At 41.4% G+C, this 24,733-nt stretch overlaps 1 protein-coding gene across 2 annotated transcripts in view; it reads right to left on the reverse strand.

Moving 5' to 3' along the window:
- Positions 1-1,552: 1,552 nt before the first annotated feature.
- DYNC2H1 (dynein cytoplasmic 2 heavy chain 1) overlaps positions 1,553-24,733 on the reverse strand; it is a 301,460-nt gene continuing 278,279 nt past the window's right edge. For both annotated transcript variants that reach the window (XM_021696303.1, XM_021696302.1), the window contains 4 exons: positions 23,974-24,083; positions 22,754-22,835; positions 17,169-17,285; positions 1,553-1,968 (listed from right to left, as the gene is read on the reverse strand). In XM_021696303.1, coding sequence (XP_021551978.1) covers positions 1,810-1,968; positions 17,169-17,285; positions 22,754-22,835; positions 23,974-24,083 — 468 coding nt within the window. In that variant the 3' untranslated portion in view covers positions 1,553-1,809. The remainder of the gene's footprint in view (positions 1,969-17,168; positions 17,286-22,753; positions 22,836-23,973; positions 24,084-24,733) is intronic.

Genomic DNA, 24,733 nt, shown 5'->3' on the forward strand with positions numbered 1-24,733 from the left:
CCTCATCCTGTCCCTCACCTCACCTCTCATCCTGTCCCTCACCTCTCTTCATCCTGTCCCTCACCTCACCTCTCCTCATCCTGTCCCTCACCTCTCATCCTGTCCCTCACCTCACCTCTCATCCTGTTCCTCACCTCACCTCTCCTCATCCTGTCCCTCACCTCTCCTCGTCATCCTCTGTCCCTCACCTCTGCTCTCCTCATCCTAGATCTCACACTTGGGAATTAGGTGCCTGTGTGATTGTAGCTTCTTCTCAGGCATAATGCCATTTTTTTCTTTTGATCTAAAATAATCTAATCAAATGCAAATTATCAATGAAGTCTTTGTTGAGTTTATAAAGAGTTGAGTAAATTAACTTCGATAATCACACACCCTCCAAATAGACTAGAAAGCTTGCCAGTGAAGAAGCTCTGAAGGGAATTCCCTCAGAATGTGGAATTCTAACTTTGACACATTGTCATTTTTAGGTTCACATTTTTATCTCTAAATGATTTCCATTTCTAAAAGCCAGCGTTCTGTTTGAACTAGGACAGCAGTACATCGTCCTGTAGGCGTGCCCAATCTCTTGTATAAGGAAGTCAGAGTTAACACATCCAGCGCATCCATGCTCCAGAGTCCCACCTTTTCCAGGTTTGTCTCTGTCCTTTGTGGCTGCAAACACACGGCCCAAGACAGCAGAAGAGATGAAGAGAAGGGGAGAGAGAATGACCGACTGGCCGTGTCCTGTGAAGAAGGCTTCTGGAAGCTACCATATCCTATCTGTTGTCACAGCGTTTTGGCCAGAAGTGGGTGACCCGGTTCACCTGCTGAGGCCGCGGCCCCTGCCTGCTCTGGAGCTCCTGATTTCCAGGCCTGGGCTTGCCTGGAACAGCAGAAACTCAGGAAAGTTCTCAGTTCCCCAGCAGCCTGCACTTAGACCTTGTCCAACGAGGTATGAACCCCAGGCTTCGGGAGCCCCCCCACCCCGGCACGTTTGTACTGTCGGGCGGGATCAGATGGGCTTGTCTCACCCTTTCTTCTTCTGTCGTAGCTTAATCTTTATGTTGAACTTCACCCTTTAAACCAGTGGGGTGGTTTGGTTTGTTTTTGGTCTCCTGATTGGACCCATACAAATGGTAATATGATGACAAGTAGTTAAGATTTCTGAACCCAATTCCAATTGCTCACAAGCTCTAAAATTACAACACATATTTAAGCTTCCAGCCATTGTAGAATTTTACTGTTTCACAGAAACAGCTGGTAAAAAGTCATCTACGTGAGGAATGATAACCTCTCATTGTCTAATTATTCCATTTGTAAAATTCTTACCCTGGTTTCTGTGCTGTTATTCCCCATTTCTTTTGGATTACGTTGAGATGCTATATATTTTAACTAAAACAGAATATATTTTTAAGTGTTTAAAAAAAGAACACCTATCTAAACCCACAGATGAGTGAAAAAAATGGCCTTATATTTTAATACAAAATTATGATACCAAAGAGTAGCCAAATTAATTAGATTCCTTAAATACACTACTTTCAACCTCTTACATACATTAATTTTTTGAGCCACTGGAAACATGAACTGCCTCACAAAAATATTTAATGTTCTCAAGGGAATACAGCATTTTAACATGAACCTATGAATTGTTACTTTAAAAGTTGCATGCACTGTCATGACCCATTACAATAAAAACCCAGTGAGATCAATAACACAAGGTGGGTAACTATGTGATAATTTTTTGAACAGTTTAAATGTAGACCACCTATTGATTTAAAGTTGAAGTAGCAAATGTTACTTTTTGCTAAGACAGCTTTTATTATCGTTAGACTACTGATTTTTTAGAAACAGAGCCGCTCCACACTGAATCCACTGGTCTTGGTTGCCCCCACACGGAACGTCTATGTTGGCTACCACGCGGTCCCTCTCGCAGCTCGTGTACACGGGCAAAGATATGCACTCATCGGGGGAATAAGGACCATATGCACCCTGTAGAGAAAGAATTTTGTGTTAAAATATGGTAATATACTACCTTAAAGCAGACTGGCAGATAACCAAAGACAAACAAAACTCTCCCCAATAGTAAGATTGAATATTTTATGCTGAAATGGTTTAAAGGAGGACTAGCAGAGTAAACCCCACAGTCCAGCTGCAACGGGACCCACTCCCAGCCAGCTGGGCTTCATTCGCCGTCCCCGAGCCTCAAACTGGGAGCATTTGGAAGAAAATCTGACACATCCTAACATTTCATCTATAAATGTTTCCTTTAAAATACAAAAATACAATTTTTGCTATTGTATTTGCTACTACTGCAAATCAGTATTAACAACGATCCCCTTTTTAGGCATTGAAGAGCGTATTCCGGAGAACACAGAAACCATCTCTGAGATACTTGCCTTAAAATACTTGTTTATTAAATACCAACCTGAACAGGGTTATACACTTTCGTGCCAGTCTTCATATTTAAAAGGTAAGACCGAAGCTTTTGTTAATACTCTCAATTCAGCACTTCATCAAAACTAGCTCCCAAGGGCGCCTGGGGGGCTCAGTTGCTGAGGGTCCTGGGATGGAGTCCCGCATCGGGCTCCCTGCTCAGTGGGGAGTCTGCTTCTCCCTCTGCCTCTGCCCCCCACCCCGACTCATGTTCTCTCTCTCACCTGCTGTTTCTCAAATAAATAAATAAAATCTTAAAAAAAAAAAACCCCAACAAACTAGCTCCCTGATGCAGGACCATGTCTGCATTTCTCCAGGCACAAAGGAGAAGGAGGCACTGGCTCTTTACCTTTCTGATTTTTCTTTCCCCCCTTTCAGCTTCAGCAAGTCTAAGCACAGGAATTTCATGTTAGCTCTGGAAGAAAACCCACCAGAGTTTAATACTAAGAATCTAGAACCACAGAAAGCAGAAAAGAATGTCTAACAAATGAGGTAAGAGGTTGCAGTGCTTTGCTTCTAAATCCTTAACAGATCTTTCTGCTGTTTCTGGGGTCGTGGGTGATATTATAATTGGGTCATCCCATCAAACAGTAACAAACATAAATTATGTGTGTTAGAAATTTACCTACCATTTCACTTAATTAGGCAATTTTGAAGATTAATTTTAATGCTATGCAGAAATGAGATGTAAGTTTCTACTTCTCCAACTCAACCATCCCTGTTCAGGAACGGGGTTTTACAATTTCCGTAAGCATGGTTTGTCATTACATAGGATCTTCCATACTAGTTGTTCTACGTTTCTAAAACATTTTTTTCCAAATTTAACAATTAAAATAATTTTTATTCAGTATAGCTGACATACAATGTTATATTAGTTTCAGATGCACAATATAGTGATTTGACAATCTTACTATTACTCAATGATCACGGTAAGTGTAGTCCCTATCTGTCACCACACATCATTATTAAATACTATTGACAATATTCCCTACGCTGTACTTTCATCTCCATGACATCCTTCTTTTATAACTGGAATTTTGTGCCTCTTAATCCCCATTTATCTATTTCACCCATTTCCCTGCCCACCTGCCTGCTAGCAATGCTACCATCAATTTGTTCTCTGTATTTACAGTCTGGTTTCTTGTGTTTCTTTCTTTTTTTTTTTTTAAGATTTATTTATTTGACAGAGAGAGATAGTGAGAGCAGGAACACAAGCAGGGGGAGCGGGAGAGGGAGAAGCAGGCTTCCTGCGGAGCAGGGAGCCCGACGCAGGGCTCGATCCCAGGACCCTGGGATCATGACCCGAGCCGAAGGCAGATGCTTAACGACTGAGCCACCCAGGCGCCCCTGTCTGTGTTTTTAATTTCTTTCATCAGTGCTTTACAGTTTTTGGATTACAAGCCTTTCACCTCCTTGGGTGTTTCTTCCTAGGTATTTTATACATTTTGGTGCAGTTGTAAATGAGACTGTTTTCTTCTCTGCTAGTTATTAGTGCACAGAAATGCAACAATTTTCTGTATATTAATTTTGTATTCTGCAATTTTACCGAATCCATTTATTACTTCGAATAGGTTTTTTTTGGTGGAGTTTTAGGATTTCGTACATATAGTATCATGTCACCTACCAATAGTCACAGTTTCACTTCTTTACCAATTTTGGATGCCATTTATTTCTTGTCTGATTGCTGTGGCTAGGACTTCCCATACTGCATAAAAAATGGCACTTCTAGGTTCTACTTTAGGACCTACTTCTAGGTCCAATTTTTTGGCATGTCAGTTTTTTAAGTGTCTTACAATCCTTTATATTTTTGTGGTGTTGGTTGTTGCTTCTGTTTCCTTCCTGATTTGAGGTTGTTTTTTTTTTCCTTGGTAAGTATGGCTAAATAAATAATTTTATCTTTTCAAGGAACCAGCTCTGGGTTTCTTTGATCTTTTCCACTATTTCACTTTTTCAAGTACGTATTTCATTTATTTCCACTCTCATCTTTTGTTATTTCCTTCCTTCTACTAACTTTGGGCTTTTTCTAAAAGGCCCTTTAGATGTAGGGTTAGGTTATTTGAAATTTTCTCTCTTCTTGAAAGGCAGGCCTGTATCTCGAATAACCTCCCTCTGAGAACTGCTTTTGCTGCATGCCAAGGATTCTGGGATATCATGTTTTCATTTTCTTACGTCTCTGGGTATTCTTTGATTCCTCTTTGGTTCTTTGTAGACCCATCGGTTGCTTAGTAGCACGCTATTCAGCCTCCACGTGCTTGTTTTATCCAGTTTTTTTTACTTGTAATTGATTTCTAGTTTCATAGCCTTGTGGTCAGAAAAGGTGCTTGACATGATTTCACTGTTTAGTTTGTTGAAACTTGTTTTATGGCCTAACATGTGATCCATCTTGGAGAATGTTCCATGGGCATTTGGAAATAAATGTTTTTGAATGCAGTGTCCTGTGTCCCTTTGCTAAGTCCTGGGACTTGCTAAGGCGGCTGCCTGGCCGGGGCCCCATGCCCCGCTCCCGTCCACGCCAGCAAGGCGGAGGGGCTCACCAGTCCTTCTGACCCAAGACCTCAGACGGCACTCCTGCAACTCTTCTGGGGCTATTTCCTTTCTATCCCAGTTGTTCTTGGTTAAACTCTGGTCTTTTTTCTCTGTGCCTCAGGGTGTGCGGGCTGGTGTGCGCCGTGTGCCTGAAGCAGCCAGGGCGCCCGGATCCTGCGCCATCTGCACCATCAAGACGGAGGAGAAGGTAACCACCCGCCAGCCCCCATCCCCAGTTCACGAGAGTCCCACAGGCCCCCTGCCCATGGGCAGACACACGAGGCCTGGATCCTTGAAACTGTAGCTGCCCTTGTAAACCATGGCTTTTGTTTCTGTGAGCCAGGGTGGACGAATCTGCTCAGAGTCCCTCAGGACTGTCCCTCTGGTTGCAGATGGCAGTGGCGGGATGGGGCTTTGTGTCTCCTGTTCTCTCCATGGTCCCTCTGTCCTCTGTCCATACGGAGACTGTTCAGTTGGTTCTGTTCTTCAGGAGGAGCTGCTCTGTGCATAGACTCCATGTGTCTGTGGAGGAGGGGAGTTCAGGATTCCATGTCGGCATCTTGGATCCTCTCCCAACAGTAATTCCTGAATGTCATCTCTCCATTACCTACCTATTTTTAAGTTTTTGTTGTTTTTAGAACCAAAATTCAAATAAAGTCCACACACGGCATTTTGTTGACATGTCTCTGAATTTTCCCAAATTTATAGGTTTTTCCTCCTGTTTCCCTTGCAGTTTGTTTGCTGAAGAAACCATACCCAAGAGCTTCCTCCATTCTGGCTTTGGTTGGATCCATTCCCGTGGCACCCTATTTTTCTGTTTCCTGTGAACTGGATCTGGAGGTAAGTTTAGAATCAGATTGAATTTTTGGCAAAAACCCTGCATAGATGGTACTGTATGCTTTCATCAATAGGCACATGATATTTGATTGTCTTTTTACACATTAGAAGCCACGAGATTATTATCACATTCATGATCACAGAACGGCAAGCTAATGCCGGGCAGAGACAGATCTACAGCAAGAAACTTCCATTACCACTCTTTAGACCGTCATGAGCTACCATTCATTTAGAAAAGGCTCAATAAATGCTACCAACTTCCCTTTATTTATGTGCTTTCAAAATAAATTTGATCCCTAGCATATTGTAAAGGTGACTAATGACCTCCCCTCTCTTTGTTAAAACATTCCTGGTGCGCTTCAAACATAGTTATTATCTTACTGCTACTCAAATTGTCCATCTTTGCTCAAGGGGAACTCTTAAATTGGCTTTTGATTTTTTGTTTTTGTCTTTTTGTTATGTCTCAAGTCGTCTTAAGTAGCTTTCTTGCCTTCTAGTATGCCAAAGTATTACAAGCTCATCTTGTACATTTCCTGTCTCAATAATCAAATTAGTCATTCTGAGGATCAGTGATTCCTTTAATGAGAAATGGTATCAGGGATTGTAAACTGGGTGCGAGGAATGATCTATCATTCTCCCTCTAGGATTAGTCTGTGACTGGAGCTTAGAATTGTGTATTTTTTAAAGAAAAATATCACAAGTTCATAGTATTTCCAATTCACATTTTGGATTAATATGTATATTGAACTTACATAATTTTATTCAACTAATGGATTACTTCTTGGAGTTGAAATGAGACTTAGAGGAGAAGTTAGACTCATTCTAGGATTTCACAAATGGAGAATCAGAAACCCAGAGAGGATTCACCAGGGTAATGTGGTTAGCAAATGGCACAGCAGCCGGAGAGTCCAGTTGGAGAAAGGATTTGGCATATATGAATATTGGCACCCAAAGACTGTGTCCCACGGTTACTGTCAGGACAGAAGACAAGCGCATTTAAGGAAATGAATCACATTCCAGCTCTGAGCTCCTGACCCTAAGTAGATGACTCTCTGAGCATTAGTTCCTCTATTATAAAAGGGAGAAAAACAGACTTGCTCACCCAATAGGATGCTGAAAGGATTCGATGATGCATTAAAGAACTCAAATATAGGGGCGCCTGGGTGGCTCAGTCGTTAAGCGTCTGCCTTCGGCTCAGGTCATGGTCCCAGGGTCCTGGGATCGGGCCCCACATCGGGCTCCCTGCACCGTGGGAAGCCTGCTTCTCCCTCTCCCACTCCCCCTGCTTGTGTTCTCTCTCTCACTGTGTCTCTCTCTGTCAAATAAATAAAATCTTTAAAAAAAAAAAAAAAAAAACTCAAATATAAAGTATTTATCCACGTATCTCTAATTTGGGGGCAGCATACTATACCTTTTTTTTTAAACTCCCTACTAACTCTCATATCAACTAGGAAAAAAAAAAAATCACAGTTTTTAGCATCCAATACATGTTGTAGACGGTGCTGGGACAGACAGAAATAAAAATACTTTTTCCTTCATGGAAAAAATACAACAAACGTATTTTTAAGTCTAAAAGGACATTATATGAAATTCTGATTATCTTTTCCAATCTCCCCCCACCCCCTTATGTACACATGAAAATGCCTCTCCTGATACTTGATCTCAATCAGTTAAGTCCCTTTGAAAGCTCATGCATTCCTAACATGCCGAAATCATATGACAAAACTCATTCTTTATAGAGAATCACTGCCCAAATAGATAAAAACATCTGCCTTGAATCTAAGTTTTCTCTCTTTGTACTGATGATTCTGTCAGTTATTCATTCATTTAATAGCATTTTATATGCTAATGCTGTGCTCAGTATTATAAAGGCCAAGCATTTTAGTATATTCCCAAATAAAGAGCATGCTAATCTTTGAAGCTAAGAATTTAGCTTGTGAAACAATGTATTCATATCAAATACACAGACTGTAGGTTTTGGGGGAATGAGCATTTTAGAAAATAAAAATAAAATACTCCTCTGGGATATGTTAACCTAACGAGGATTAATAAAGAGAATGAGTCCTCACTTGGACCTCAGACAAAATACAGGATTTGGAGTAAAGAGAATTCTCACCCGTCACCTGTCAGTGCCTAATCTCTTCCCACTTCTCCAATTCGCTTAAATGACAGAGCCTGAGGTTCCAGAAATTTCTGTAATTGTCATAATTCCTCAGCCATTCCTGAAGTTAATAACCTAGTGCAGGCATTTACCTCTAAATTCTTCAGCAGAGAGCAGACATTACATATTTCTTGAGCTGAAATGATCTAAATCTCGGAATGCCTATTTACAATCCCAGGCAAGGTCTTAAATTATCTCTCTCCGCCACCTGATACTAGTTTGCTGCCCGTAACTTCTACGCCAGACATGAAAATAGAAACACTGTACTGAAATGTGTTACAATGTTACTCCTTTCTACGCAGAAGATCTGCTCTGTGTCTCTTCGCTGTGATGCCACGCAATTTTCTCTTTAAATCAGGACTTAGCGGTAATACTAAGTTGATATTTGACATATTCACTATCAACTTACTAATGTTTGCATATATTTCCAAATCCTTCCAGTCCTGCTTGTTTTTTGTTGTAAAGTCGGGGGACAAATGTTGCTACCAAAACCTCCAGTGTTTTAACAGCAAAGCAGCACTGTTGCTTCTGGCACTGTGCTAAGCTCTTTATTTTTTGTTGTTTGTTTACATTTTATTTTTTATTCAAGTTATTTAGTACAGTGTCATTTTAGTTTCAGGTGTACAATATACTGATTCAACACTTCTACAGGTTACTCAGTGCTCATCAAGGGAAGTGTTCCCTTAATCCCCTTCCCCTGTTTCCCCCATGCCCACAGTTGTTTCTTAAAATTTAGGTGGTCATTTCTCAAAATCTCTTAAATGGTAAACATTATAACCTGAAAAGAAGTGAAATGGATTTGCTCTTAGGTCACCAAAAAATAGATGGTCAAAGTAGCAGAGCTAAGTACTTCGGCATTTTCACTATGAGCACAGTACCTTGTACAGATAGAAGCTCCATGAACATTGTTCAGCTGAATTACATTCTTATGACACAAGTCTTTCTTTAGTGTGTTTCTCTTAACAGACAAAGCTTAAGACCCTGCTGGGTTGAAATATTTGCATGAAACTAAAATTTTACTAATAACTATTCATAAACACACTAGGTGTGATTAATAAATACACAGATGAATGTGAACAAGGAGACAGTGTAGGAAGCCTGACAATAATGTTATAGGCCATGTAAACAAAGTAATCTGACATGATTAAAATTTAATTATTAAAAACCTGTATATTGTGATTAAAGTGATTAATGTGTTCATATATCCAACTTTATTAAAATAGAAGCTGGTCCATTAGCTCAGTTCAATAATGAGGCCAACATGTGAAACTCCATGCTCCTGCCCAGGCCAGGGAAAGTCACTTAGAACAAGTACAGGGTGCAGGGTACTCCAGACAGCAAGCAGCATGCTAACACTTGAAAGGAGACAGTACATCTTACAAAGGTGAATGAAGAGACTAAGCAGACAACAAACAGCCAACAAATCAAAGAAAATAACAAAATGAGACACCAGAAAACAAAATGACCTAGGTTGGCTATGTTTTAAGTATTTGGCTAATATGTTTTATTATATTTCTTTCTTTCTTTTTTCTTAAAGATTTTATTTTTAAGTAATCTGCACACCCAACGTGGAGCTTGAACCCACAACCCTGAGATCAAGAGCTGCTTGCTCTACCAACTGAACCAGCCAGGTGGCCTGTTTTATTATTTTTCTCATTAGCTTATGCATAAAGTCCAACTAACTTATTCCAACACATAGGGTTTTTGTTTTTTCAGAAAAGGAGATATTCGGAAATCATTAGAGCTTTAATGCACATAAAAGTGACGCAATTTAGCAATGTAACTCCAGAAAAATTAAATTTCTTAAAACAGGAAACAAGTTGCCAGCAATGAGTATTTTGAAAGATGCTGTTCAGTCAAGAATGCCTGGCTACCCTGTAAACTGTATTTTGAAAAATACTTTGCTCATAGTTTTCAATAACATAATGCTAACAAACTGCTTTCATAGTAAGTGCCTAAAGGGAGAAAAAAGTCACATAGACAATATATTAATAGTTATTATTTTTAAACCAGAGTGCATACAAGGCAGAGTTTTGAGCATATGTTCTGATACCCATGGTGATAATATTTTCATATAAAAGTAGCATAAAGACTGTTTTTGTGAGTGGCTTGTGGAATCATTTTTTAGTCCTGTTTTCCCTAGGAATGGAATTGATTCTGAAAGTGAATTGTCCCTTGTGGTGCCTGTTGGGGGGTCCAGACCTGGGGATCCTGGAGGGGGACAAACTTAGGCAGCACTCTTTACTGGAAAAACGGAAGGAACAAAAGCCAAGTGAATTCCTGTGGAATGTCAAAACAGGGCCCCATCTCAGACTGATCTACCTTGTCAAGCAATGTTTCCCAAACTGTTATATAAAACGCTAGATCTAAGTGAAGAGTGGGGCGTAAGTGCATGAAAACTTGTATGTGAGGTTCTCTGTGGGACTACTCAGAATCAGTAATATTCTCAAATAGGTGATGTTCACGGAACAGTTCTTCTCAGAGAACCATTATAGAACAGTGTCGTATAGAACATTTTTAGGAAATGCTTTAGGGAAATTCATACACACCTGAATGAGTGTATGAATTAAGAGCTTATCTTAGGGCGCCTGGGTGGCTCAGTCGGTTAAGCGACTGCCTTCGGCTCAGGTCATGATCCTGGAGTCCCGGGATCGAGTCCCGCATCGGGCTCCCTGCTCGGCAGGGAGTCTGCTTCTCCCTCTGACCCTCCCCCATCTCATGCTCTCTCTCTCTGTCTCATTCTCTCTCTCAAATAAATAAATAAAATCTTTAAAAAAAAAAAAAAAGAGCTTATCTTAGTGCACATAGCTTCATGTGCATTTTTTAATTCCCTTGAGAATTCCTAATTCTATCTTTAACTGGCAAAGTGCATTGCATTTGTAATAGAAGCAATGGTAGAGCCCCTCCCCCAATAAAAGCCGTAGAACTTGTTGCTCATGTCTTTCGACTATTGCCGCATATGCAAACGAAGACAAAAAGTCAGCCAGGATCTAAAATGTTCTTTAAAAAATGGACGTGCTATCTGCTTCATAGCAGTGTTGTGCAAATGACTGGAGTGTTGGGCATATTTCTGCTAAAATGAAGCTATTCAGGGTGATTAGGTGGATAATAATGTGGAAATGATCTGGGAAAAAAACTTTCTTCTGCCTTAAAGGGAATCGTCCCCAAAGTTTTGAAGTGCATTATTTCCTCCAAGGTTATCAAAGGACTGTAGACCTCTGCCATAAAGTAGCTGTAAAAGTAAATGGAAAAAGTAATTTTTTTTTTTTACCAGTTTACACAAATTGATGTGATGCTTCCTTTCATTTTATGCTTCCCTCCTAGTAAAATGCATTGAAATGTTAATGTTCTTTCCCCCCTAAATTCTGTAAAACATATTAAGAACATCTACAGCTTCCCTAAAAAAATTGTTTTCAACATAAAATGTTTCACTCAAGCAGAAGCTGGAGAGTTTAAGTTTATACAGAGCTGGCAAACTTTTCTGTGAGGGACCAGGTAATATTTTAGGATTTGTGAGTCAGATGGTCTGTGATGGAGCTCCTCAGCTCTGCTGTTGTCCAAAAGCAGTCCTAGAGCATATCTACAGAAACAGGCAAGGCTGTTCTCCCCCGAAAATTTCATTTATGGACACCGAAACTGAATTTCCTGTAGTTTTCACCTGTCATGAACGACTACTCCCGTCAGTTTCCAGCTGCGTTAAACATGCACAAACCACCTGCAGCCCCGCGGGCCGTGGGCTGCGCACACACAGGCAGGAGGCTGGTTTGTGCTGTTCTCTTGGCTCAGGACTCGTCCAAAGCTTGGCTCTGAAGTGAACTGCCGACCAACCGACCACTCTGAGCTTCAAGTTTCTTAGTTGAAAATGGAGATGATGCCTTATTTCAAACTTTTTTGGAGGGCCTAAATAATTTGTATTTTAAACACTTTACACAGCCCCTGACACATGATACAAATTAAGGTTAACGGTTATTGTTGACCATGGTGCTACCACTGTGGGACCCATAAAAAATCACTTACTTGACCTGTTGGTTTCTTCAGCAGCAAAACAGAGACCCCTGCTACTCTCCCGACCCCGCAGGACCGGTGTGACCTCGCTCGCCCTGTGCGGATCACCCATCCTGTCAGAGCTGGACTGAGTCCTGAAAACCGCGCTCCTGCTCTAAGTTCTTCGAGGCTTCGCACTGACCCAGAGTGGTGGGAACAGCGTGGTCTGGGCCTGCCTTCTCTCCTGACACTGTTCCACGGGCTTCAGGGCACAAGTCTGCCCTGTGTGCGGCACTCACCACGAGTGTAGCCACCATCTGTCCCCACACGGTGCTCCCACCACGTCATGGACTCTGGTCCTTGGGCTGCGCCTTCTAGTCCTGTGACTTACTCATTCCGTAATCTGTCCATTTCCCTACCCCTGCCCCCCAGCAACCCTCCCTTTGCTCTCTGTATTTTTTGGCTCTGTGTCTGGTTTTTGTCTATTTGTGTCTTTTGTTCGATTCCACATCTAAGTGAAACCATATGGCATCTGTCTTTCTCTGACTTAAATTAGCATTATACCCTCTAGGTCCATCCATGTGGTCACAAATGGCAAAAGCTCGTCCTTTTTCATGGCTGAGTAACAGACCATCTACAGAGAGACGACATCTGCTCTATTCATGCATCTCTTGATAAGCACTGGGTTGCATGCACATCTTGGCTACTGTAAATCATGCTGCTCTAAACATCGGGGTGCATGTGTATTTTTCAAATTGGTGTTTTCATTTTCTCTGGGTAAACACCCGGTAGTGCAATGACTGGATCCCAGGGTAGTTCTGTATTTTTAATTTCTGAGGAGCGTCCACACTGCGTCCAGGGTGGTGGCTGCACCAGCGGACAGCCCCCCCCCAGCGGAGCATGACACTTTCTCTCCATGTCCTCACCGACACTTGCTGTTGCTTGGGTGGTTGATTTTAGCCATTCTGTCAGGTGTGAGGTGATATCTCATTGCGGTTATGATTTGCATTTCCTTGATGAAATGTGACGGATTTCTGTATATTGATTTTGTATCCTGTGACTTTACTGAATTCGTGCATCAGCTCTAGTAGTTTTTCGGGTGTCCTATATGCCATAACCTGCAAACAGTGAGAGTTCGACTTCCTCCTTGCTGATTTGGATGCCTTTTCTTTCCTTCTGTTGTCTGACTGCTGAGGCTGGGACTTCCAGTACTATGTTGAATAAAAGTGGTCAGAGTGGCCATCCCTGTCTTGCTCCTGACCTTAGAGGGAAAGCTCTGTTTCTCCCCTACCGAGGATAATGTTTGCTGTGGGTTTTCGACATAAGGCCTTTATTATGTTGAGTTTGTTCCCTCTAAACCTACTTTGTTGAGGGATTTTATCATGAATGGATGTTGTACTTCTCCATCTACTGAAAATTTTTTTTAATTCTTTCTCATTGATGTGATGTATCACATTGATTGATTTGCAAATATTGAACCACCCTTGCAGCCCAAAGAATAAATCCCACTTGATTGTGGTAAATGATTTTTTTAATGTATTGTAGGATTCGGTTTGGTAATATTTTGTTAAGGACTTTTGCATCTGTAGTCATGAGAGGTATCGGCCTGTAGTTCTCTTTTTTGTGGTATCTTTGTCTGGTTTTGGTATCTGGGTGATACTGGCCTCATAGACTGAACTGGGACGTCTTCCCAGCTCTTCTTTAAATGTTTCATGGAATTCACCTTTGAAGCTGCCTGGTCCTGGACTCTTGTTTGTTGGGAGTTTTCTGATGACTGATTCCATTTCGTTGCTGGTCACCAGTCTGCTCAAATGTTCTATTTCTTCCTGCTTCAGTTTTGGTAGTTCATGTGTTTCTAGCAATTTATCCATTTCTTCCAGGTTGCCCAATTTCTTGGTGTATAATTTTTCACAATATTTTCTTACAATTGTATTTTTTTGTGGTGTTATTTCTTCTCTGTCCTTTGTGATTTTGTTATTTTGCATCTTCTGTATCTCCCTCTCTTTTTATGACTCTGGCTAGAGATTAATATTTGGTTAATCCTTTCTAAGAACCATCTTTTGGTTTCACTCATCTGTTCTATTGTTTTTTTTTTTAGTTTCTGTATCATTTATTTCTGCTCTAATTTTTATTATTTCCTTCCTTCTCCTGGTTTTGGATTTTGTTTGTTCTCTTTCTAGCTCCTTTACGTGCAAAGTAGGTTATCTGAAATTTCTCGTTTCTTGAGGTAGACTGCATGGGCATCTATTTCCATCATAGAACTGCTTTTCCTGCATTCCAAAGAATTTGGACCACTGTGCTTTCTTTTTCAAATTGTTATTACCTTAACTGTGGTGTAGTTAATGTACAGTGTCAGTTTCAGGTGTCCAACAGCGTTCAACACTTCTGTACAGGACCCAGTGCTCGTCATGGTGAGTGGACTCTGGACCACCGTTTTCACTTTCGTAAATCACCATCTGTTTTTGTTTTTTTTTTTTTTAAGACTTTATTTCTTTATTTGAGAGAGAGAGAATGAGAGAGAAAGCATATGAGAGGGGGGAGGGTCAGAGGGAGAAGCAGACTCCCCGCCGAGCAGGGAGCCGGATGCAGGACTCGATCCAGGGACTCCAGGATCATGACCTGAGCCGAAGGCAGTCGCTCAACCAACTGAGCCACCCAGGTGCCCTATCACTATCTGTTTTTTAATTTCCTCTCTGATTTCTTCAGTGACCCACTGTTTAGTAGCATGTTGTTTAGCTTCCATGCATGTGATTTCCAGTTTTTTTTCTGTGATTGATAGAGTTTCTTACTTTTGTGGTCTGAAAAGTTACCTAAAAAAAGATTTCACTCTTCTTCAATTTATGGTGACTTGTTTTGCGGCCGAACATGTGAGCTGTCATGGACAGTATTCTAAGCACACTAGAGAAGTATGTGTACCCTGCTGTTTCCGTATGCAGTGTGATGGATGTGCCTCTGTGCTGGATCGAGCCCCACATCGAGCTCCCTGCTCAGCGGGAAGCCTGCTTCTCCCTCTCCCACACCCCTTGCTTGTGTTCCTTCTCTCGCTGTCTCTCTGTCAATAAGTAAATAAAATTTTTATTTAAAAAAAAAAGCAGAGAAACTTAGGTATTTTTTTAGTTTTGGTGCAGTTATAAATGGAAGTTTTTCCTAAGAAAAAACTTAACCAAGGAGGTGAAATAAAAACTATAGCGCTCTGATGAAGGAAATTCAAGACAACACAAACAAATGTAAAGACATACCAGACTCATGGATTCGAAAAGTTAATATTGTTAAAATGTCCACGCTATTCAAAGCAATCTGCAGATTCAATGCAATCCCTATCGAAATACCATAGCATTTTTCACAGAACGGTAACAATCCTAAAAGTTGTATGGACCCACAAAAGGCCCTAAAATAGCGAAAACAATCTTGAGAAAGAACAACAAAGCTGTAGGTATCACAATCCCAGATTTCAAGATAAACTGCAAAGCTGGAGTAATCAGAACAGTATGACACCTAGATCAAGAGAACAGAAAAGAAAGCCCAGAAATAAACCCACGCTCATATGGTCAATTAATCCATGAAAAAGGATACAGGAATACACAATTAAAAAATGATAATCTTTTCAATAAATGGTGCTGGGAAAACTGAACCACTACCTGCAGAAGAATGAAACTGGACCACTTTCTTACACCATACACAAAAATAAATTTAAAATGGACTAAAGACTTAAATGTGAGACCTGATACCATATAACTCCTGGAAGCAAACACAGGCAGTAAGATCTTTGTTATGGGCCTTAGCAACATATTTTTAGATATATCTCCTAGGGCAAGGGAAACAAACGCAAAAATAAACTATCGGGACAACACCAAAATTAAAAGCTTCTGCACAGCAAAGGAAACCATCAACAAAACAAAAAGGCGATCTACTGAATGAAAAACGGTATTTGCAATGATATATCTGAAAAGGGACTAATATCCAAAATATACAAAGAAATTCTATAAATGAACACCCCGAAAACAAATAATCTGATTAAAAAATAGGTAGAGGATCTGAGTAGACATATTTCCAAGAAAACATACGGATGGAAACAGACACATGAAAAGATGCTCAACATCACTAACATCAAAGAAATGCATATCAAAGAATCACAACGAGACATCGCCTGACACCTGTCAGAATGGCTAGAATCAAAAAGACAAGAAATAACAAGTGTTGGTGCAGATGCGGAGAAAAAGGAACGTTCGTGCACTATCACTGGGAATGCAAATGGGTGCAGCCGCTGTGGAAAACAGTAACGAGGACCACCCTAACTATTCACTAGTTCCACTACTGCATATTTACCCAAGAAAAATAAAAACACTAATTTGAAAAGACACATGCATCCCCTTGTTTACTGCGGCCTTCTTTACAACAGCCAAGAGGACGCAGCCCCTGATATGGGTGCATACATGTACAGTAAAAAGCAGACCCCTAAGTACAGAAAACAATCTGGGGGTGGCCAGAGGGGAGGGGGCCGGGGGTGGGCCACGTGGGTGAGGGGAGTGGGAGGCGCAGCCCAGGGAACACGGTCAACGGTACCGCGACGGTGCTGTGGGGGGGGACAGACGGTGGCTCCGCTCGTGGTTGAGCACAGCACCGCTGTGGTGTTCACCTGAAACTCATGGACACTGTGTCAGCACACGCATCCCTTCTTCGTCTGCCTCTTCCCAGTGCAGTGACACAGTCTGGCAGAAATCAGAGGTGCATTAACCTGTCGACTCGGCCCATGTCTGCATGGCTAACTAGCAAAATAAAGGAACATACTACACGATAATCTGTATTATCATGAAAGGCTTTTTTTTTCTTAGCAGGATATACATCACTCAGAAATTAAAAACTATAATGCTATTCTTCCCATAACAAAATAAAGATTTTAAAATGCCCCATACATTTTATTTTATTTTTTTTATTTATTTATTTTTATTCATGAGAGTGAGAGAGAGAGAGAGAGAGAGAGGCAGAGGCAGAGGCAGAGGGAGAAGCAGGCTCCCCGCGGAGCAGGGAGCCCGATGCGGGGCTCGATTCCAGGACCCTGGGATCACGACCTGAGCCGAAGGCAGACGCTCAACCATCTGAGCCACCCAGGCGCCCGCCCCATACATTTTAAAAATCATAAAGGACACAATATTTTGACTCTAAATTTGTTCAAATGCAGGTGAGATTAGAAAGTAAACAAAATGCCGAGGCCCAAAACTATCTTATCCCAAAGGCGGCGCTGCATTACCTGGGGAATCCAGCCCACACAGCAAGGGAGAACGGGCGACACACTGGGAGAATCGTGGTGATTTTCCGAGAGCCGGCTTCCATCAAAACTGCAGCCTTCCAGTAACAAGCCACCCATCTGTCATGGAAACAAGCAAACCCGTGAAATCCACATCCAGTCCGAAACGTCAGGAGTTACTGTGTGTTAGCACACGATGCAAGGCAACAGACTAGGTACGCCAAGTATTCTGAAAACAAAGATGGTATTTAACCTGAGAATAAAGAAGGTGAAGACCTGGGCCAGTGTTCACAGGACTTCCTTATGTCTGGATCTATTTATTTAGCAGACAGTTTGGAAAGAAATGCTTACAATGTATTTAGTTACAACTGCAGGTATGTTGGTATTAGATTAATAGAAATATAATGGAAAATGCCACAAAGTTAGTCTTTCTCCAACAGGGTGAAAGAAAACCATAATTAAAGAAGACTGTGTGCTCCCTGCTTGGGGTTCCGACATCATTTTCTAAAGAAAAGAACAAAGCTCAGAAAGTTGAATGCAAAACATCTATGACATGCCGTGCAGAGCTGAAATAATAATAAAGAGTTAATCTCTTTCTCTAGATTAACCTTAGTGTACATTTAGGGAATTATGAAAATAAAAATATAACTATTTTGATAATATTAGTTTCATATTTCTTCTTTAAAAGTGTTCACTCTTTTAGTTTCTGCACTGCTGATCTACCCTGAGTTTATTTAAAGTCAACAAAGGTCAAGTCAGTACTTTGTATTCAGAGCCACATCTACAGTCTCTTAATGTGGACTTGATAGAAAATACAGAACAATCTCTTCTTTTTAAAGGTTTTACTTATTTTAGAGAGAGAGCACCCGAGCAGGGAAGGGGCAACGGGAGAATCTCAAGCAGATTCCTCGTTGAGTGTGGAGCCCGATGTGGGGCTCAACCCCAGGACCCCGAGGATCATGACCTGAGCCGAAACCAAGAGTCAGACACTTAACTGCCTGAGCCATCCCGGCGCCCCAATACAGAACAATCTTATAAATATTACCGAGTACCTTTAGGTTTTATCAAATGCTAAATGAAAGTGCTATAGAATTTAGTCAAGAGAACACTTTATGTTGGAAGACTCACTAGAATTTTAGCTGAGAATGGGTTTTAGGGAGTGCTGTAGGTCTGAGGAGGTAATAGTAGAGTATGCCTTGACAATTTTGAATAGCTAATTTTACAGTAAGATTGCTGTACCATAGAAAAGATAGGTAACTTGTCAGTGAGAGAGCTGGTATAAAAACAGAATTACTGAATACCTAAGTTCACTATTTTTTCTACTACAGCACTGACGTGATGATATTCGGGCCACTTTAAGAGTTGATAAAGCATGGTAGCCCTGAAAAAATGTTAAAATTTAGAGAGTACCTGCTAATTTCAGTGGTAGAATCTCTCTAGGTAAGACATTTTAAGGCCTCTTCTAGAAATTTCATCAAGTTTCAAGCTGAAGTCGTCCGCCTGGAAATTCGTAAACACAGTTCTTGCTGAAAGTACCACAACTTGACTGTATGTAGGAGGAGGGAACTGAGACACAAACGCATTGTTGTTCCCTTCTAACAAGGAGGGGTGCTGAGAAACCGTATTTCCTGGAGCCCTGTTTCAGTAGTTGGCACATCTAGAGCCTGACAGACATCCTGGGCTCCCCCAGCCTCCCCTGGGCCATCAAACTGCCCAGTCCTGCCACTTCTAAGAGACACCTTCCAAATCTCTCCTTTTCTCTCGGCACCCTCTAGGACTATCCTATCATGAAATTTAAAGGCCATCGGTGGAATTTAAAGACCTCATCATTCCTGAGAGTGACACTACAACATAAGAATGTCCAACGTAAGAATGTAAAAAAAGTAATACCCTATCGTCTATATAATAAAATGGTAACATATCAGGGATTGGAATGGTTTCAACAAAGGTTACCCTTGTTTCAACTGTAGCTTCTTTAAAGGAAGGAATGAAAGAAGACAGGCCCAAAACATTTCCTTTATTGCTGAAACACAGCTTGGAGGATCTAACGAGTCTCCAGGCAAATGGATTTCCTAATGTGAAAATCAAGAATTGAGCAGACTTCACTTCTACTTATACGAGCACTGAACTAAGCACCCAGCCACAGAGACTGCCCAAGAGCAGCAGAGCAGAATGTTATCCCCAAGAGAAAAGCCTAAGGAAGACACAGGACTCCACCAGGTCCCAGGGGAAGCGCAGCATGCCGGAATGCCAGGGGACCGCGCGTTCTCAGCATCCCGGGCACTGCAGGAAACAAGCGGATTCGGCCAGGCAGAGGACTTGTCGTTTTGCCTTCGGTGTGTGGTGGCCTCGCAGTAAAAGGGACGGCGAGGGGCTCCGGAGCTCCTGGCGAGACCTGAGTGGCGAGCGCATCGGGAGCCTGATGCAAGCATGTCCCAGCACCCCACTTCACAAGGGCTGCTGAACAAACAGACGAGTGATGGCAGGGAGGACACTATAGAGGGCCACGCTTCGGGACCTGGAAATCAATATACACACGCGTTCTCTTCAGTAGGTCTGGAGGGTCTGAGATACTGATTGCTTTGGGAACTACAGCCTTGCTTGAACACGTCAGCGGCTGAATTCAGTCTAAGGTAGTAGAGCTTGAAAGAGAAATGATGAAAAATACATACCTTCCCGCACATGTATGTTTTCAGAGAGCCTTACAATAAATGTCTGAGGAAAGTTATTATTTAAATCCATTGATAAAGGAGACAACAAGGACTCAGATTACTCCATGAATTGCTTAAAGACACATGGTTATTTTTTGGAGAACTAAGATCAGAATATTGTTTTACTAACTGTTGGCCTTTTCTCCCCAACCTACAAAACGTAACATAGAAGCTTGGGGTTTTCTGGTTGTTGATCATTTCATTCCCATTTTGTAAGAACAGAGGCAACATAGTTCCAGAAATATTAACACACTTTGACTCAGAATGTAACTCATTTCCCTTGCTGTTTGTACTACTGTAGATCTGAAGAATGATGCCACATTCCATCCGTGGGGCTCACAGCTGCCAGAGACCACCCAATCTGGTCAAGGGCATGGCTCCTGGATGATATGTGTCCTCTCCCTTTCCTTAACAGCTGGGCAAGAGCGTATGACAGAGAAGGTAGTTCTTACAGGTTAGAGGCTCAGGTTAAAATAAAATGCCATGGGATGAAAGAAAATCCTTCCGATTCCTTCAGCTTCAGGGGAGAATTTTATAGCTATCTATAGAGAGCCAAAAGAGAAAAATCCAGCTTGTCGTTAATGAACATATTTCTTTTTTTTTTTTTTTTCCTTTGGTTTCTAATTTCTTCAATTCTTTTTTTTTATTATTATTTTTTTATTCTTCTGTTAATCCCCATACATTACATCATTAGTTTTTGAGGTAGTGTTCCATGATTCATTGTTTGTGCATAACACCCAGTGCTCCATGCAGAACGTGCCCTCCTCAATACCCACCACCAGGCTAACCCATCCTCCCACCCCCCTCCCCTCTAGAACCCTCAGTTTGTTTTTCAGAGTCCATCGTCTCTCATGGTTCGTCTCCCCCTCCGATTTCCCCCGCTTCATTCTTCCCCTCCCGCTACCTTCTTCTTTTTTTTTTTTCTTAACATATATTGCATTATTTGTTTCAGAGGTACAGATCTGAGATTCAACAGTCTTGCACAATTCACAGCGCTTACCAGAGCACATACTCTCCCCAGTGTCTATCACCCAGTCACCCCATCCCTCCCACCCCACCCCCCACTCCAGCAACCCTCAGTTTGTTTCCTGCGATTAAGAATTCCTCATATCAGTGAGGTCATATGATTCATGTCTTTCTCTGATTGACTTATTTCGCTCAACATAATACCCTCCAGTTCCATCCACGTCGTTGCAAATGGCAAGATCTCATTCCTTTTGATGGCTGCATAATATTCCATTGTATATATATACCACATCTTCTTTATCCATTCATCTGTCGATGAACGGACATCTTGGCTCTTTCCACAGTTTGGCTATTGTGGACATTGCTGCTATGAACATTGGGGTGCACGTACCCTTTTGGATCCCTACTTTTGTATCTTTGGGGTAAATACCCAGTAGTGCAATTGCTGGATCATATGGTAGCTCTATTTTCAACTTTTTGAGGAACCTCCATACAGTTTTCCAGAGTGGCTGCACCAGCTTGCATAATGAACATATTTCTGGCATACGAGAACACCATTACTGACGTGGCAAGCCTACCACAGTGCCTCTCCTGTTGTAGGCCCAAACTCAACAACCCAACAAGCGCTTGAGTGAGCATCCACTATGTAATTATCGTTTGATGTATTTGGGATACAATGAAACCATGAAAAAAATGACTACTCTCATGGGACTTATACTCCAGTGGATTAAGACAGACAACAAATGAACATAATAAATAAACTATGTAGTAAGTCATAAAGCAGTAGTGAAATGAAGATTGTTAAACTGGGAACTACAACTATGTACACAGAACTTCTGAAAAGCCAGTTGCCCGCGGTTACGTAAGCTGAAGAACGGTAGTCTCACATTTATGTAAAGACTGAACTGCATGTGATGCCCTGGAAGAGATGGCGGGGATTTAAGATGGGGAGCACTGCCCTCTCCTCAGACCAACCGCGGGCCAGGCAGTAGCCCAGTACCATACCGTGCTGGGTCACAGCGGGCAGAAGGCGGAGGGCGGTCCCCGTGTGCGAACGGGAAAAAGAATGGCTGGAACGTGCTGGGCTGCGCAGGAAGGCTGGCATCACTGGGGACAGGTGTCCATGGCAGACTGTGACCTGGTGTTCTTATTAACATGCACATGATTACCTACCGTTATTTATTATCATAAAAGTAATGGATATTTAGTAGGAAAGCTACCAGAGAAAATCTATGCTGCAAAAGATGGCTTGACTCTTTTCCTTTTTAAACACATACGGCTTCGGGGCACCTGGGGGCTCAGTCAGGGAAGCATCTGCCTTCAGCTCAGGTCATGATCCCGGGGTGCTGGGATCAAGTCTCATGTCGGGCTCCCTGCTCAGCGGGGAGCCTGCTTCTCCCTCTCCCACTCCCCCTGCTTGTGTTCCCTCTTTTGCTATCTCTCTGTCAAATAAATAAAATCTTTTAAAAAAAAACCAATGCAGACGGCTTGAATTTAACACCAAACTATTACAACACACAAACTGTAAACTCCCTGAGGACAAGACTTGGTCTATTTTTCATAAACCATACATGCTTCATTGTATAGTTAATATTTACTGAATTGAGTTTTAGAGCAGGAAACCTAAATGAACTTCAAGATTTGTATCATTTTTTTTTTACCAAAAGTTACATTTTTAAATACGTTGTGTCCCTAACATTCTTATTTTTGCATTAGAAAGGATTTTGTTTTGTCCAAGTTGCTTCATCCTAAATCTTCACTTTGACTTTTCACATTGGAAATACAATCTATTTCTGCTGATCTTATACTAAAAAGATAAACGACTCTGAGATTGGGGTTTCAGAGTCTTTATCAGAGTTGGTAATATTATTACTTTTAGACTTAGATAAGCATCAAAAATTACTATACTACCTTAATCTGCAGCTTTGCTTCTTGCAGCCGACCTTTCCACGAGGCTACAAACTTAAGGCTATCCACAGAACAGCCCATCGCCCTGTAACAGTAAAGCAAAAAGAAGGAATCCTCAGGAATTAAAATACAGAGAGTAACGGCAGACATATTCCTATTTGTTTACAATTGAAATATTTACAATGTGCAAGTAAAGCAGATTTCTTAAACAATGCACAGTATCTTAGACCTCACACCAAATCTGTAAAGTTAACTGGTTATGCAATCTCCTGTTCCTTAAGCACGCATGGCCTTGCGGTTTCATTTTCAAGGTCTCCGATCGGACCATCACATGATAAGTGTACCATAAATGCACACTTATTGGTTGAACTGAAACACTGATACTTATAAAACAATCCTCAGGCACTACACATTGAACCCCCCAAATCAACACAGAACTAAACTTGGTTCAGTTTCTTCTTCCAAGTATCTTTTATAACATTCTGATTTATTTAAAAAACCAGTCTGGGGCGCCTGGGTGGCTCAGTCGTTAAGCATCTGCCTTCGGCTCAGGTCATGGTCCCAGCGTCCTGGGATGGAGCCCCGCACTGGGCTCCCTGCTCCACGGGAAGCCTGCTTCTCCCTCTCCCTCTCCCCCTGCTTGTGTTCCCTCTCTCGCACTCTCTCTGTCAAATAAATAAATAAAATCTTAAAAAGAAAACAAAAAAAATTCTACATGATACAATTATCCAAGTGTGTTATAAAAAAAAGAGCTTGATCATAACTATCAAATCCTGCTCCCCACCAGGAAGCCTGGTCAGCATGTCCAACAGAAGTGTCTGCAAAAATAAAAATGCTTTTGTGCAGGGCCAAGTGGTCGCCACGGGGTGACTCGATGTGGTTGGTGTGACTGAGAAATTTCATGCTTGCTTTTATTTCATGTTGCCTCCTTTAACTACACATAGCTCCATCCCACCTCCACTCACACTGTCAGACACGGCATATCCAGATCAATCATCACGTTTTAAAAATTAAATTTCACCTTTTTCAATTCTAATAAAAACATCATAATTATAAGCAATGCTTTTTAAACTAAAAGTTCACTGTGTTAAGAAATGCCAAGTATTAGGAAATAACACAACTCCCTTAATTCAACAATAAGTTTCTTTCTTGACAACGAAGGGAATGTGATCCAAAGCACAGGAAGCAGATGGACAAACCCGTCAAGAGTTCACCTTGCTCACCTTGCCGTTTCCTGGCGAAGGGCGTTGAGAAACGTGTCTGGGTGGAAGAGTTCTGACAGGTCAAGTGTATCAGAGAGAAGAGCCTGCTTCTCAGCTCTCTCTACCCAGCTCTAGAGTGGAAAAAATAAGACACACACCCATTTAAAAACTTTGTAAGCTTCAAAGACAAATCTTTTAAAGAACTCTTATGTAAAAATCATGTTCAATGAGAAAGCTATGCCATTTCTAATTGCTCTGAAATAGTGTCTGGAAAGAAAAAGATTTCTACTTTACATCGTGTGAGGTCTATTATTTTTTTTTTTGACATAACATCCATCCATCATAAAAATAAGCTTCCTTGCACAACCTTTTGCTGGTAAAAATCTACTCCAAATAAAAAGTCTAAATAAAATATGACAATTAATCTAACATATAGCATTTCCACGCGGGCTAGCACTTCTCATGATGAGCTACCGCTCCAAGTGTGCTCAGAAGATGAACTGAGAATGCGGCCCAAACGCGGAATCCTCAGGGCCCCCAAGTCCTGGTCATGAGAACTGAACTGGGTCCAGTTCCAGACCTGACTGCAAATTTGCCATCTTTCTGAATCAAGTAGTACAGTGGAGGGTAATGTCCAAGAAGAAAGGATTCTTTGTTAAAAGGTGTTTTTGAACAGTCTTTTATTTTTTTAAAAAAGATTTATTTATTTATTTATTTTATTTTTTTAAAGATTTTTTTATTTATTCACAAGAGACAGACAGGGAGAGGCAGAGGGAGAAGC

Source organism: Neomonachus schauinslandi, chromosome 11 (genome assembly GCF_002201575.2).
Source record: "Neomonachus schauinslandi chromosome 11, ASM220157v2, whole genome shotgun sequence".
Taxonomy (NCBI): domain Eukaryota; kingdom Metazoa; phylum Chordata; class Mammalia; order Carnivora; family Phocidae; genus Neomonachus; species Neomonachus schauinslandi.